Source organism: Erinaceus europaeus, chromosome 6, assembly GCF_950295315.1.
Source record: "Erinaceus europaeus chromosome 6, mEriEur2.1, whole genome shotgun sequence".
NCBI classification, from domain to species: Eukaryota; Metazoa; Chordata; class Mammalia; order Eulipotyphla; family Erinaceidae; genus Erinaceus; species Erinaceus europaeus.
The window spans coordinates 57,187,974-57,204,997 of NC_080167.1; the positions used below are offsets into that span (position 1 = coordinate 57,187,974).

The window sequence follows — 17,024 nt, forward strand, 5'->3', positions numbered from 1 at the left end:
GGGAAATGAGACAGATATTAAAACAGATGAAAAAGAAGGCACAATATACAAAAAAAACCCATGAAATATGACAAAAGCACTACTAATTCTTGCTGACTTCTTTTTTGAGTCATTAAATAATCAAGAGTATATTGTTTAATCCCCAAATACTCATAAGTTGTCTAGTTTTTTGTCTACTATTAATTTCTTGTTTCAGAAAATTGTAATTAGAAGAGATGCTTGATGCTTAAATTTTCTTAAATTAGTTAAGACTTTTTTTGTAGTCTAATATGTCATCTGCCGAAAAGGATTTTCCACGTGTACTTCAGAAGAATGTGTACCCTCCTGCTGTTTTTGATTTATTTGGCCTCTAGTGTTATTCAAATTTAACTGCTTTTCTTTCTGAATGCTGTACCCACAATTAAAGTTAGAAGCCTGCTATTATTGTATTCCTGTCTATCTCCCTTCCGTTTGTTAATGTTTGTTTTATATATTACATTTTTTGATGTTGAGTGAGAATGTAAATATTGCAGCTGCTGTGGGAGACAATCGGGAGTGTCTTCAAAAATGTAAAAATAGAACTACCATATGAAAATGTAAAAATAGAACTACCATCCTAGTCTCCCACTTCTGCCTGTTTATCCAAAATAATTGAAATCACAATCTTGAAGAGAAATTGCACTTTCATGTTCTTGGAAGCATTATTTACATAAAAAAAACCTATCTAAATGTCCAATGACAGGTGAATGGACAAAAAAAAAATAATGGTATATTTCTTAGCCTCAAAGAGTTCTTACCCTATAACCAAGTGGATAAAACTTAAAGACTTTATATGGAGTGAGGTAATTTAGTCACAGGCTGACAGATGCATGATTTCACTCATTAAAAAAAAAATGTAATTAAAATAGTCTTGCTCATGGAAGCAGAGAAGGTGGTTGGTCAGGAACCAGGGAACAGAAATGGGTAAATTGCTGCTCATGGGGTGTAAATTTTCAGTTATACGAGATGGATAAATGTTAGGTCTTCTGTGTACAATATTGTACCTACAAAAAAGTGTACAATCATGCATGGGAAAACTTAAGAGGGAGCCTGAGGAGATAGCACAGAGAGACACATTGGACTGATATGTCTGGTGCCTCAGAGGCCACAGGTCCAATTCCTGGCACCACTGTAAGTCATAGCTGAGCATTTTGCTGGTCATTTTCTGTTTTCCATAAAAAAAAAATAATAAGTCTTTTCAAAAACTAAGAGAGGGGAGGTTGGGTGGTAGCTCAGAGAGTTAAGCGCACATGGCGCAAAGTGCAAGGACAGGCATAAGGATCCTGGTTCAAGCCCCAAGCTCCCCACCTGCAGGGGTGTCACTTCGCAAGCAGTGAAGCAGGTGTGCAGGTGTCTATCTTTCTCTCCTTCTCTCTCAATATCTCTCTGTCCTGTCCAACAACAACAACAACAGCTATAACAACAATAACAACCACGGCCAGGGCAACAAAATGAGAAAATGGCCTCCAGGAGCAGTGGATTTGTAGTATGGCATGAAGCCTCAGTGATAAACCTGGAAGCAAAAAAAAAAAAAACCTAAGATAGTATTTTTTTATTTATTTTTTATTTATTTAAAAAAGGAGACATTTGGGAGTCAGGTGGTAGCGCAGCGGGTTAAGCGCATGTGGCGCAAAGCGCAAGGACCAGCTCAAGGATCCTGGTTCGAGCCACTGGCACCCCACCTGTAGGGGAGTCGCTTCACAGGCAGTGAAGCAGGTCTGCAGGTGTCTGTCTCTCTCTCCCCCTCTCTGTCTTCCCCTTCTCTCTCCATTTCTCTCTGTCCTATCCAACAACAATGACATCAGTAATAACAACAATAATAACTACAACAATAAAAAAACAACAAGGGCAACAAAAGGGAATAGAAAACATTAACAAAACCATAGGATAAGAAGGGTACAATTCTCACCACTAGTTCTCCATATCCCATCCCCTCCTCTGGTAGTTTTCCTATTCGTTATCCCTCAAGAGAGTAGGTGTTTGAACCCTGGTCCTTCCACGTTAGCAAACACACTCTACCAGGTGTACCACTGCCTTGCCCAAGAAGGTAAATCTTACGATAAGTGTACTTCCCACAATCTTTTTAATGTAATGAGTTTCCACATATTTTTGTAAATTTTGCAGGTCCCAGTGTGCCTCTTCTCAACAAAATTAATTTTCTTAGGAAACAAATATTCTGGGAAAGAAATAATACTCAAAAAAGTGATACTAACCCATGCATTCAGATATTTTCTAATACGTCTTTACAACATTTGATTAGATCTTGCTTTACTGGATATTCTCACAGTTAGTCTTTCACTTAGTGAGAAACCATTGTTCACTGATGAAGATCAAAAGATTTCTTCTTGGTTTTCACAGTGCCCCTCCCTTCACTTGCATTTCAAGTGGTTCTTGTCATTCTGTAATCAGTTACTTTGTGCCTGACAAGGATATCTTGCTTAGCACTTCAGTTCCATGTATTTGATCCTCCTCTGCACTGCAACTCCATTTTATGTTGTCATTAAGCCATACGTTGATATCCAGTGACATTTTTGGTTTTAGGCCATTGTATTTGTGTGATTGAACTGAGTTGGAGCCCCCTCAGAACCAAGACTCCTATCTATGACATTTGTACTTTTCTACTTTATATATTTGTTTATGTAGTAATTGAGTTTGTTTAGCATTATGTCAATACTTATACTGTCTTAGTTTATGCCAAAGAAAGGTCCACATGGAAGTTGGAAAGAAACTCTTCTTTGAATACATCTGCTCTATTGATTTATTTTTTCTACTTTATTGGGGGATTAATAGTTTACATCACAGTTGTTGACATATAGATAAAACCATTCATTCTCCCAGGATAGATGTCTGCAAGATACCTTTTCCCCCAACCTCAGTCCTTTTCCACCACCATCATATTCCAGGACTTTAGAGTCTTTCCAATGAATCCCTAACTCTCCTTCCCCAAAGTCCTTTGCATTGGTGCAATATACCAACCCCAGACCAAGTTTCACCTTATGTTTTCCCTTAAAGTCCTTGCTTCTTAAGTTTCACCTATGAGTGAGATCACTTGGTATTTGTCCTCCTCATTCTGATTTATCTCACTCAACATGATACCTTCATTCTGTCCAAGATTTGGCAGAGCAGAAGACTTTTATTTTATTATTATTATTTTTTTTGCCTACAGGGTTATTGCTGGGGCTCAATACCTACAGTACAAATCCACTGCTCCTGGAGGCCATTTTTCCCATTGTTGTTGTTGTTGTTATTGTTGTGTTGCTATAATTGTTGTTAGATAGGACAGAGAGAAATTGAGAAAGGGGGAGATAGAAACGGAGAGAGAAAGATAGACACCTGCAGACCTGCTTTACCGCTTGTAAAGCGACCACCCTGCAGGTGGGGAGCCTGGGGTTCAAACCAGGATCCTTGAGCTTTGAACTATGTGAACTTAACCTGATGCACTACCACCCAGCCCCCAAGTTTGATCATTTTGACAGCTGTATGGTTTTTCATTTTCCTTATGTATTTCTTAGCCACTCATCTGTTGTTGGACATCTGGGTTGCTTCCAAGTTTGTGCTATTACAAATTGTGCTGCTAAGGTATAGATGTGCTAGATCTCTTTGGCTAAGTGTCTTTGTTTCCTATGGATAAATAAATCACCAGGAGAGGAATTGCTTGGTCATAGGGTAGATGTATTTCTAGTGATCTGACGAGTCTTCAGACAGTTTTCCACTGGAGTTGCGCCAATTTTCATTCCTACAAGTAGTAGAGGAGAGTTCCTTTCCCCCATAACCTCTCCAACAACTGGTGTTTCAGTCTTTTCTAACATTTGACTTTCTCACAGGTGTAAAATAGTATCTCATTGTTATTTCTATTTGCATTTCCCTGATCATCAGTGACTTTGAGGAATTTTTCACGTCTGATTGCCCTTTTGGTCTTTCTTTAGAGAAAATTCTGCCTATGGCCTCTCCTTCATGATCAACAAAATTTTTTATTGCTTAATTCTTTATGTATTTTGGTTATTATCCCCTTGTGTGATGTCTGGCATGTAAACGTAGTCTCCCATTCCATGGGAAGTTTTGATTATGGTTCCTTTTGCTGTGCAGATGTTTCTCAGTTTGATGTAGTACCACTGATTTCTTTTTCTTTTTGTTTTCCTTGCATTTGGACATGAGTTGTCAGAATTATTCTTTTAACATTTACATTGAAAAGAATTCTGCCAGTTTTTCCTAAAAAGTATTAGTTTCTGACCTAATACCCAAATCATTTATTCATTTGGATCTTATTTTCATATGTGGTAAAATGTGGTGGTCCAGATTCATTTTTCTACATTCTATAACCCGGCTTTCTCAACATCATTTGTTGAATGATCTTTTCTTTCTCCATTTAATGTTTTGGCCTCCATTGTAAAAACTTAGTTCTATCAATTTATACAGCACTAGTTAAATGCAAATGTTGACAAGAATACATTGCACATGTCATCCATACCACAGTATACTTAAAGTTTTCTGTAGGCTACTAAAATGGCAAATCTTAATGAAATAAGTGATTGTCAATGTGATTATCTTTTACTGTCTTGAAGAAATTTGTCTAAGTGTATTTGTGCCTTCTCCCCTTATCTAGGGTACTTATGCCAATCCAGTTTCATGGTTAATCTAGCAGCCAGTACCTCCCACCTGTAGACCTTAAGCTGTTACATATACATCAAAAAATCTGATTGTAACAAACCCCCAGTATACAGTTTTTTTTTCTTTTTTATTTAAGAAAGGATTAATTAACAAAACCATAGGGTAGGAGGGGTACAACTCCACACAATTCCCACCACCCAATCTCCATATCCCACCCCCTCCCCTGATAGCTTTCCCATTCTCTATCCCTCTGGGAGCATGGACTCAGGGTGATTGTGGGTTGCAGAAGGTAGAAGGTCTGGCTTCTGTAATTGCTTCCCTGCTGAACATGGGCGTTGACTAGTCGGTCCATACTCCCAGTCTGCCTCTCTCTTTCCCTAGTAGGGTGGGTCTCTGGGGAAGTAGAGCTTCAGGACACATTGGTGGGGTCTTCAATCCAGGGAAGCCTGGCCGGCATCCTGATGACATCTGGAACCTGGTGACTGAAAAGAGAGTTAACATACAAAGCCAAACAAATTGTTGAGCAGTCATGGACCCAAAGCTTGGAATAGTGGAGAGGAAGTGTTAGGGGGGTACTCACTGCAAACTCTAGTGTACTTCTGCTTTCAGGTATATATTTTGCAGTAGTTTATGGATACGTGTGAACATAAGCTCTCTCTCACAGAAACTGGTGTATATCTAGGTTTTGGGACTTTGTTAGAAAGTGAACCACCTGACATGGAATTAGAGTATACTACGAAAGGAAAGGTCTCACCTGAGTAATGAAGCTGAAGGGTTGTCATTCCACATGTGAAGTCTCTGGACACAGTCTGAGGTGAAGCATATTGAGGTGGCAATCGTTGCGTTGGTTAGGTTGTGATCGGTAGATGCAATATTATTTGATATGGATTGGGAGAAGCATACGGGAAAGTGAGCCCTATCCAAGGGTTCCAGGACTGGGGGAAGTAGAGGCTTTATAGTGGAGATGTGAGGTTCCTGCTGTCTTAGGGTTCAAAAAGACAATGGATAGTTAATGTTATCAGCACATTAATTGGTAATTGGGTTAACTTTGAAAAGTCCTTTTGTTTGGGTTTGCTGTACAGTACCCAGTATCTTGTATATAGCTGTGCTATTGGTTGCTTCTGATCTACTTGGTCTAGGCTTTTGAGAGAGTCTGCATATCAAATACACAGCCTATATATTAAAAAGATTCAGTTTGTGTTTTGAAAAACCTCGAGACATACAATTAATATTCCCCCTCTCATATTAATTAACTAGTGATTTATATGACTACATTTTACTAGGAGTGTACATAAACACCATTCCCACCACCAAAAGACTGTGACCCATCCCTCCCACCCACTCCCACCCTCTATGGCCCAGGAAGCTGCATGTCTACCCCTCACCACAGGGGTTTTACTTTGGTGCCCTACTTACAATTTGGTCAAGTTCTGCTTTGAGTTTCCCTTTCAGATCTTCTTCCTCAACTTCTGTTGATGAGTGGGATCATCCCATACTCATCTTTATCTTTCTGACTTAGCTCACTTCACATAATTCCTTCTAGCTCTGTCCAAGATGGGTCAGGGAATGACTGTTATTTAAAAATAAATAAACAAATAAGTAGTCAAATCACCAAGTTCTTGATTCACTGTGTATGAACATATGATGCTATAACATGGTGACTTGTACATAGGGTTAGACTAACCAATAGTCAGGTTGCTTTTTATTGTCCTTTTCCTCTCAAAGTATGACTCTGTTGTGATCTGGAATCTCATCAGTGGGATAAAGGAGCCTATGAGATGTGATATATTCTGATGCATGTTTTTGTTTAATTATGCATTAGACATATTTTACTTCGACAACTGGTTAGAACTATAAAGAGATAATATTTGGTGACAGACAATGTTATATACTGTTTCCTAGGAGCCAACTCCTAGTAAGCTCACGTAAACTTCAGAAATCTTTCCTCCTCATCATCTTTTCCCTCAGCCATCTAATGAGAATACCAAGCAGTCTCCTCACAGTGAACTGTGAAGTCTTGGAGTCGGTTGCATGAAACCTGTCATTGTGCATTGCAGCTGGCAGGCAGTTTCACTACCACACAACTTACTACAACTTCTAATTTCTAAATTAACAATTGCTTCAACATGTGGGTTTATTTAAACAGCTGACTGAATTACAAATATTTGAAAGGGAGTTGGTTGTTCATTGTATTGATAAAGTATAGTGAACACGAAGCCATGTGTGCAAAGTATAAGTTGAATTTTGATTCTCACAAGTTGTCTCCCACTGACACAAAGGTGAGGTTATAAATGATAACCACATTCAACATCCACCTAAATAACTCAGTTCTCCAGGAATAAAAATGGAGTAGATCATATGTAAGGTTAATGAGGAATCTGTTCTCTAAATCCTCATGATTTGAAAAGACCACATATTTCATACCTATTTGATTAGTGTATGAGGTTGTAACACATACATAAAGAAGGCATGGGTGGAATACACCAGTGTTGTTTCTACTCCTAAGGCAACATTTAGCTAAGTTCTCAATGGTCTACAAGCATATCTGTCAACTTCAACCTTTCCTCAGGGATCAAATATATTAAGTGAAAAGATGATGAAGTGAAATATTTTGTGTAGGCCTTTGCACATTAAAGTTTCACTGAGTTCTCACAGGCCTTTATTACAGTGGCACTTCTGATTATATGAAACAACCTTTTGCAACCAGTAAGTAAGAAGTTAATATTTTATAAGATATTTATTCCGTAAGAATATAAAGAAAGATAAAGCAAATATAGAACAGGACAGGGTGGTGTAACTAACATCTTAGAAAGCACACATGTTACTACCGGTGAGGACGTGGCTTCAAGCACTCATCCCTAACCTGCAGGGGAGAAGCATCATGAGCAGTAGGACAATACTGCACATGTCTGTTCTCTCTGTCTCTTTCCTTCCTTCTCTCTGTCTCTGAAGCTCTATAGAAATAAAAATCTAGAATTTTGGATATTAAAGATTTTTCTTCTCTGTTGTCTTTTTTGTGTTTGGGTCAGTGGTATACTGTGGCCCAAACTATGTGGGTGATGCAAAGAAACACATATGATATTTGGGCCTGAAACTCATCTTGGAAACCATATAAACAACTCTTGCATGTTTCAACCGGCTGGTATGCAGTAGATAGCAAAGATATCAGAGGTAAACATTAGAGAGCTTAAGATCAATTTGTTGCTTCCTATGAATGTTTAAGTATCTGTTCATTTGGCTACACTCAACTCAATGAAAATGACAGCATTACTGTCTCATTTGGCAGATTAGTGAACTGAGACCCAGAAAAGCCAAGTGTCTTAGTCTTAGCTGTAAATAACTTGATTTGACCATTAAATAGGTTATCAAATTATATCATCTACCTGAAGATATATGTCTGGTTTTTTTGGGGGGAGGGGTTCCTGCTAATTACAATAAAGGAATTGAATTTGAGTCAATTAATAATCTTTTTCCGATTGAAAAGAGACTGGAACAGAACAATAAAAGCAGGATAATCCAACAAAATAAAAGAACTTGAGGTTGCTACAAGTCTGCTCTGAAACACAGGTATTGACATTTTCATACATAAAACAGATTTTTTTCCTTCAAACTCCATTTAAATAGCACATAGTGAGTAAAGCATAATTTTAACTCTTTAAATGAATACATAATTTTGAAAGTTTATTGCATAAATTACTCCAAAATGTGGAAGACCAGAAAGATGAAACTTTTCTGTCTCTGCGACTAGGTATGCCTTAGACAACTAAAGAAAAAGATAAAGGTCTAAATGGAGCAGAGGCTTCTGAGAAGTCGTGCTGCATTGGAGCACTCTAACTTGAGTAGCTGCTGGTTCTTACTCAGCACCTCTTTACACTTCCCTGCTCTCAATAGCCTTGTGAAGTTTCTCCTGTTTTTTTATTTTGTCACTGCTGGAATTATGGTTTTAAATAGAGAAATGTAAGAACTAAGTAGAGCCAATCATTAGGATTTAGTGTTAAATCCTCGGACACTAAGAACTAACCCGGGATATTGGTAAAATTGCCTTTTAACACGACTAAGGGCAGCAAAGAAACATTCTTTGAATTAGCAAACTTAAAGTCATTCTGGAATGGGGTAGGATTTTTACATCCTTGGGCTATACATACATTATTCTTTACTGTGGTACTAGTGGTAGTGGTTAGTAGATTAAAGGAAATATATTTCTATGCAGGATCTTAATCGCAAGTTTCTTAGGTTAATGTTATTAGCTGGCATTCTCTGACAGAGACTCTGCTTTCAGGCAGCTGAAGATCCTAGAGGAAAGAAACCAGTCTAGGATTAACAGTTTACCATGGATAGTCTACAAAGTAAATAAAATCAGTGTGAACAATCAAAAGTGGGCAATTTAGGAGCTATTAAAAGTTAATTCCAGGCGGTAGCACAGTGGGTTAAGTGCAGGTGGCGCTAAGCACAAGGACCACTGTAAGGATCCTGGCCTGACTGCAGGTGAAGCAGGACTGCAGGTGTCTGTCTTTCTCTCCCCTTCTCTGTCTTCCCCTCCTCTCTCCATTTCTCTCTGTCCTATCCAACAACAACGATATCAATAACAACAACAATAACTACAACAATAAAAAAAAAAGTTAATTCCAGATGAGCTCTCTATAGTAAATTCCCTCTTACTAGCTAGTCACCAGGGTAGTCTGACATGGATAACTCTAAATAGCATTTGTGTATTTTCAAAGCTTACCATCTTCTCAAGTGTATAGTCTTTATGGTTTTGTTTGTTTGTTTGTTTTTATTTGCCTCCAGGGTTATCGCTACGGCTTAGTGCCAATACTATAAATCCACTGCTCCTCGAGGCTATTTGTCCCATTTTGTTGCCTTTGTTGTGGCTGTTATTGCTGTTGTTGTTGGATAGGACAGAGAGAAATGGAGAGAGGAGGGGAAGACAGAGAGGAGGAGAGAAAGACAGACGCCCCTGGATCTGCTTCACCATTTGTGAAGTGACCTCCTCTGCAGGTGGGGAGCCAAGGCCTCGAACCAGGATCCTTATGCCAGGGCCTTGTGCGTCACGCTATGTGCGCTTAACCCGCTGCACTACCACCCGCCTCCCAGTCTTTATGTTCTTAATAGTGCGCTAGTCTGAGAAAGACCTGAAAAATAGGAGAGTCGAGCAAGTCTTCCTATGGGTGTTTAAACTGAGGAAAAAAAAAATTCATGGAATTTTCTGTGTGCTTTCTAGAATATCCTAAACTGAGCTTGCTGTTTAAGGAAATGCTAATAAATGACAAAAAAACAAAACAAAAACATTGATTTGTAGGAAGACCTTGCATGTTCAACAAAGGAGTAATAATGGCAAATTAAATGTTTGGTAAGACTCTCTTACAGATATAACCACCTTTCCCACAATTAAACATTCCTAACTTGTTACAGACTTCTGATTTATAGTCTAGAAGATGTTATCAAACTACATAAGAATTTATTACTAAATGTAGACAAAATATTACAATCTTACGAGACTAATTATGTCTATTTTTAGATGTTCTGATATGTTTGATATTAACTTTATCTGAGCTTTGCTTAACACATTTTTTATTTTTCTATTATAGGTTTCATATACACTGGAGAAGTCGTACATCGAATGCTAACAGCAACACAGTACATAGCACCTCTAATGGCAAATTTTGATCCCAGTGTGTCCAGAAACTCAACAGTCAGATATTTTGATAATGGTATGTATTAATCAACATTTCATAGACTCTATACTTTTATTCACTAATAATCAGACTCATATATTTGTGACTTTTTGCAGTAGACTAGATTTTGATAAACTGCTTAATGCAAATGTTCTGAAATTAAAAAAAAACACACACACACTTTACTCTGTTAATTTATGCAGTGAATTATTTGGTCCCATATCACCCCTTTGTTCACTCTCAGTTAATTGTTTACTAACACATAGTCAACACTCTAATTAATGAGCTAGCTGCTCTCCATGGCACATTTAACAAAGCAAAAAAAAAAAGTCCTATGCTATTTGCAATAAGTCTTTTTTACTGAAATATCTAATTGGGGGTAATCTGTTAGTTTGGATCTTCCAGTAGAAAAAAAAAACTCTTTTGATACCAAATTTTGAAAACTGCATGTGCCATAAGAGGAACCTATCTCGTAAAGATCTAGGCTAGTGGCTCATTGAAACACATGTAACAGAATCACATTTCCCTGACTTTAAAATATGAGAGAGCCTGTTTAAAATTTATCATTTACAGCTGGGGAAAGAAAATTTATTTTGTAAATTTAACTGAAGATATAATTTTTGTGCTCCATAAAATATAACATTATATTTATCCAAATGACAATTTCATCTTTGAAAATAATGGGAGCATTTGGCATGAACAGTTATTGCTACTCTTGTCTCAGTGATCAAGGAAGAAGAAATGTGCTAGTGAGTAGCATAGACATCATTATGGAGACAGTAACTTTGATGAAATGTTATGCTTTTGCTAAAAGTAATCTTCTGAAGAGTGTGTTGAAACCAGTTTACATGTCCAAATATGAAAGGAAAATTAAGCCAAACACATATTCTGAGAAATGCATCCCAAACTATTTCCATCACATTGAAGTATATTAAAAATAATTCAGAATGTTAGCCATAACAGAAATTTCCCATATTATTTAAGAACTGTTATATTTTTGCACTTCCTCTAAAAATTTTTTTTGAAGTGCTAAGATACAAAGAAATTTAAGTAGATAGGAAACATGCTCAAAACAGAGCTATGTATAGAAATTTACCTGAGGGGTCAGGTAACCGGATTAAATGCACATAATATAAAGCACAAGGACCTGCTCAAGGATCCCAGTTTGAGCCCCTGGCTCACCTCCTGTATGGGAGGCGCTTTGCAAGCAGTGGAGCAGGTCTACAGGTGTCTATCTTTCTCTCCCCCTCTCTGTCTTTCCCTCCTCTCTCAATTTCCCTCTGTCCTATCCAATACAAATAAATAAATAAATAGGAAATGGCCGCCAAGAGCAGTGGATTCTTAGTGGCCCCGTGAAACCCTGGAGGCAAAAAAAAAAAAAAAAAAAAAAAAAGGAGAGAGAAAAGTTACCTGAGACTTGTTATGTTGAATTACAGATATAATCACCTTGGGAATACACCCTAAGTAAATATAAAATGACTATAAAAGTTGTTTATTTTCCAAGCTTTGTCACTTACTAGGCCATGGCTGGGAACATTTATGGGCACAGGATTTTGGTGACCAGTTTTTTACACCATTAGTTTAAAATCACAATACATTTAAATAAATCTCCCCTGTATACTTTTTCACACAATTTGTTATAAGATTAAGACTTGAATTTTATTTTTGAGTGATTTTTTAAAAAAAAGTAAATATACCCTATTTCAGTTGGACTCTAAATTCTGTAATAAAGGACTTTCACTATTAATAATAAAAAAGTATCTTCACCACCTGGCACAAAAACTGGTAAGGCAGCAAGTTCTCAATGATTCTGCATTTAATATTGTAAAATGTGTTTTTTTTATCTATTTAGAGCTAAGCAGAAATTAAAGCTGCTCATTTGTTTTCTTTAAAAACATTTTTAAATGTTGGTTAAAGTAGAAATATAAATTCTTATTGGTTGCTGTCTCGATTTATATATTTGTTAATAGATTTTCAGTATGTGCTGTCATGTTGACTCAGCAGAGCATAATATACAATACCGAAGATTATTCATCCCAGTGTATTTCTAGGAGGCTTCAAAATTAAAGGGCCTGGGGCCCTTTAAGCTACTCTGTAGTTTCCTTAAAGCAAGACAACAAAGACAGAAACCCAGGCAGTGTGAACCAAAAAGGAAAATTCCCATTAGTGTTAAAGGAATTTCTTCAGCGTGAGAGAGTATAATTCTGAGTATGGATGAGACATTTTCAGTTCTTTTTATAAGCTGTTCTAGCTTCCCTGAATGTCTTCCCTTCTCTCACTGCATTTTTCACATGTATTTGAAGTTCATTCAATCCACTTGGGCTACATTATGGAAGTGCCTCATGGAAATTTAAGCTGACAGTGCCCATTAGCATTAATAGACTTCCTAAGGCAAAATCCCCCATACCAGGCTCAATATTAGTCTCAGTATGAGGTTAGATTTTACCAGATATAGAGAGAATACTCAGTTCTTTAAAAAAAAAAAAAAAAAATCCCAACTGCTTTTTGGTAACAGAATTCCAATTAACCATTCAAAATTCACATAGCCCAAGTATTAGATCTGAACACCAGGTAAATGTTTTTGTGCAGGCCCCATCAGAATAGAGTGACGAACTTTCTTCATCTCATTTCTCCCATAGGCACAGCGCTTGTTGTCCAGTGGGACCATGTACATCTTCAGGATAACTACAACCTGGGAAGCTTCACGTTCCAGGCAACCCTCCTCATGGATGGACGTATCATCTTTGGATACAAAGAAGTAAGTGCTGTACTGATTATTTCAGTCCCTCTTGACTTAGGCCTCTGCTGGTCTTACCCCCAAGTATCTCTCTCTCTCAATCTCTCTCTCCCCCTCCCCCCTCCCCCTCCCCCTCCCTCTCCCTCTCCCTCTCCCCCCCCCTCTCTCACACACACACACACACATGCGACATTTTGTAGTCATGAGCTTAGAATTATCTTTTTGTCATTTTCTTTATTATTTTATTGGGGAGGGGGTAATGATTTCCATATAGTCTTTAACACACAGGCACAGCGTCTCATCTCCTCTTGACTGCTGTCTAGGAGACACAACAGGATCCTAGTATCTCAGCATCCAGTCTCTTTCCCTCCTTTCCCAGAGTCCTTTGCTTTGGTGCAAAGGACTTTTTTGTTTTTCCTCACTGATTTTGTTTTTTAAATTTCGTCTACAAGTGAGGTCATTCAGCATTGGCCTTTCTTTTTCTAGCTTGTCTCATTCAGTATGACACTTCAGTTTCTGGCCATGCTATCTCAAAGGAGATGATCTTCTTTGTAATAGCTGCATAGTACTCTATCATGTATATACCCAACTTTCTGAGCCATCTACCTGCCATTGGTATTACATTTTGGTTTCTTTATTTAATAGAAGCCATTTTAAAATTTAGATAATAATTATAAATGTTGAAGGGGAGTTGTATTATGCTGTTTTTACATTGCACATGCTAATTTTATAAAGTTATTACATAAATATAGTGGTGTTGTAATGAAATCTCTAAGAGAAAATGATTTAAATTTTGAAATATTTGTCATAAAACAATTCTAATTGTTTATATTTTTATTTGTTGCCTTACCAAATCCTGTGGCATCTAGGGGTAGGTTCAGTGCTGCAAGATATGAAAAATGTGGGTGGCTCAGTGGCCCAACAGTGATGGCATTCCAGAACATCTGTGTCCACAGTCTCTCTGACCAGTGTTTACTTCAAGCTGGCAGAAATGCTTAATTGGAGATCTGATAGGAAAAACAAGGGAATTAAAATTTATGGCTTGATTGACTTTGCTAATCTGACAAACTAAAGAATGAACAATGTATTAAGATCTAACCTAAAATTAGAGAATAGGTAAATTAGAATAAGGGGATGTTTGGCTTTAAACTTTAATTGATGGTATAATTAAAGGCCAGTAGACAACCTAAATTTGGGGGGGGGCAAAACAAAATATGAAAACAAATACTCAAAATGACAGATGCTTTGTTTTAGGCAGTCACTAGACATGAGAGAAATTCTGACAATGTGTACTGACCTTTTCAGATAGAAATACAGAGAGATGGAGAGGGAAACGCAGTACCATGTCACTGAAGCTTCCTCCAATGCAGTGGGAACAGAGTTCAAACAAGGGTCATATGTATGACAAGGCAGGTATACTAGCCAGGTGAGCTACTTTGCTGACCTAAAATTGGCCTGTTTAGCTGGAATATACTTCTACTGGATAAATTTCAGAAGGACATCGTGGACCCCTCACAGATTAATGGGCATATTAAATGCAGAATTATATAGTATTTTCAATAGACAGTTTTTCTTCTGTAGGAAATTAATTCTTAGCTAGTTAAAAGGATGTTGAGGGGGCCGGGCCATGGCTCTAGGGGTTAAACGCACATAGTACATAGTGCAAGGATCTGCGCAAGCACCTGGCTCCCAACCTGCGGAGTAGCTTCACAAGTGGTAAAGCCTTTATTTCTCCCTCTTTATCTTCCCCTTCCCTCTCAAATTTCTCTCTGTCCTATCCAATAAAAATTAAAAAATGTCTGCTAGGAGGAGTGGATTTGTAGTGCCAGTACTAAGCCCCAGCAGCAACCCTGGAGGCAAAAGTTAATTTTAATTAATTAAAAATAAATTTTAAAAAGGATGTTGATAATTTAGGAAAGACTCACTTTAGACAAATCTTCTGAAATCTATCCAGTAGAAGTATATTCCAGCTAAACAGGCCAACTTTGGGTCCACAATGTAGCTCACCTGGATAGTATGCTTGCTTTGTCATACATATGACCCTTGTTTGAACACAGACCCCACTGCATTGGAGGAAGCTTCAGTGATGTGGTAGTGCCTTTCCCTCTCCATCTCTCTGTGTTTATATCTGAAAAGGTCAGCTCTGGTGATTACAAAAAAAAACAAACTGGAAAAATCTCCTAGCCATGTTTATCATTGCTACTCCTTTATACAATTCAAAGTTGTGAAATTATTTACTTGAGGTAACAATATAAACAGAATAGCATCTAGGGTCTTCGCTGTTTGGTACATCTTCATCCAGGAATTATGCTTCAATTTCTTACTCCTTGGAAACTCAGTAAGTGTCTCTCAAAGTGTCTCATTCCCTCATTCCTTTCTGGTTTTCACTACAGCCTAGTGCCTTGCTCCACCTGCAGTTCATCGTCTTAACCGGAAGTGGTAAAGTTTCTGCAAAGAGGCAGGTCAGGAAGCATGGAGTTTGCACTCTTACTAACTAGAGAGTTTTTCAAAGCAGAGGTTTGTGTTCTTATTGCTCTCTCTCTCTCTCTCTCTCTCTCTCTCTCTCTCTTGTCTGTCTCTCTTTCTCTTCCCTCTCCCTCTTTCTCTCTTTTTCTCATCTTTGTTGTGAAAATTGTCATCTTTATTTCTAGCGTTCTTGATGAGTATCTCCCACTACAGAGGAACAATGTATTCTTCCTATTCTCTCTGTGTAGTTGGTGTGGCACTTTTGCACTGTTTCTCTTTCCTTTAATTAATCAAAGAGAAACTTTCCACTTTAGTTTTCTTGTTTCACCATGGGGATTATTAAGCTGATATGCACTGTTAACATGTCCTTGGTATCCCCAGACTTGAACTCTTGAACATCAGCCCCTCTGAACTCAAGTTCTGAAGAAGTCACTTTTCTCTTACTGTCCTTTCTGTCCTGGTTAGAAAGCAGTGTCTTGTTTCCTAATCTACTTACACATTTTTTTCAGATATTGCCATGCATATTATTTGCTGAGGCACATTTCTCTTTATAAAATGTGCTACTATAATAATAGTGTTTGCATTTGGAGCAAAAGCTTCTGGCACATCTAGAAAATTATTTATAATCTCAGTAGCATAACAGCTTGTTTACATAGTGTACTATCCTTGACAACGTTTCCATCTAACAATAACCTATGATATTAGTATTTCCATTCTCTTCAAAAGATGCTGGCAAGTAGAAAGTGTTTGATAAATGTGTATAAGTATGGAACTAAAGTCTTTCCATAGCTAAGCAAATTGAGTAGAGTTAAATGGTGTGGGTCACAGAGCTAGTTATGGACAAGCCTGGGACTAAAAATTCTTGATTCTTAAATCTCAGGATACCACAACAAAAGTTTTCTTTCCCAAATAGATTATATTTAAACATTTTCAAATCTATTTCTCATTTTTCTTTTTAGTGAGTATGTGTTAATATCTAGTGTTTATATTGCATATTAGCTTCTCATAACAATGGGCAAGCACTATTGCCATTTAAAATGAGTGGACACAGACTTGTGCATAATAGTCAGTGTTCCTTAACCAAAGTCCCACTGTTTTCTCTAGCCATGTAGGGAAGAGAAAGAGTGAGCCACAGACTCAAAAGAAAATGATTTTTCATCCCTGAGGTTGTAACTCTGTTACACAGTTGAAAATTTCAAGTCTTGTTGTAAGTTATACATCCTTACTACTACACAGTTGTTCATTTTCATTAACTTCAAGGATAGTTTACTTTGGGTAATATATAAATACGAAAAAAATATTTTACAAAATTTCCTCTCTAATTTTTCACTTGACTGCATTTTCTAAATGCTATATTATTAATTTCTTTTTAAATATTTATTTATTCCCTTTTATTGCCCTTATTTTTTTATTGTTGTAGTTATTATTGATGTCACTGTTGGATAGGACAGAGAGAAACAGAGAGTGGAGGGGAAGACACAGAGGGAAAGAGAAAGATAGACACCTGCAGACCTGCTTCA

The 17,024-nt window shown here is 37.4% G+C and overlaps 1 protein-coding gene across 1 annotated transcript in view; it reads left to right on the forward strand.

Moving 5' to 3' along the window:
- PLXDC2 (plexin domain containing 2) overlaps window positions 1-17,024 on the forward strand; it is a 410,079-nt gene that overhangs the window by 265,501 nt on the left and 127,554 nt on the right. Inside the window, exons 5-6 of the mRNA XM_060192256.1 lie at window positions 10,215-10,337; window positions 12,941-13,059. Coding sequence (XP_060048239.1) covers window positions 10,215-10,337; window positions 12,941-13,059 — 242 coding nt within the window. The remainder of the gene's footprint in view (window positions 1-10,214; window positions 10,338-12,940; window positions 13,060-17,024) is intronic.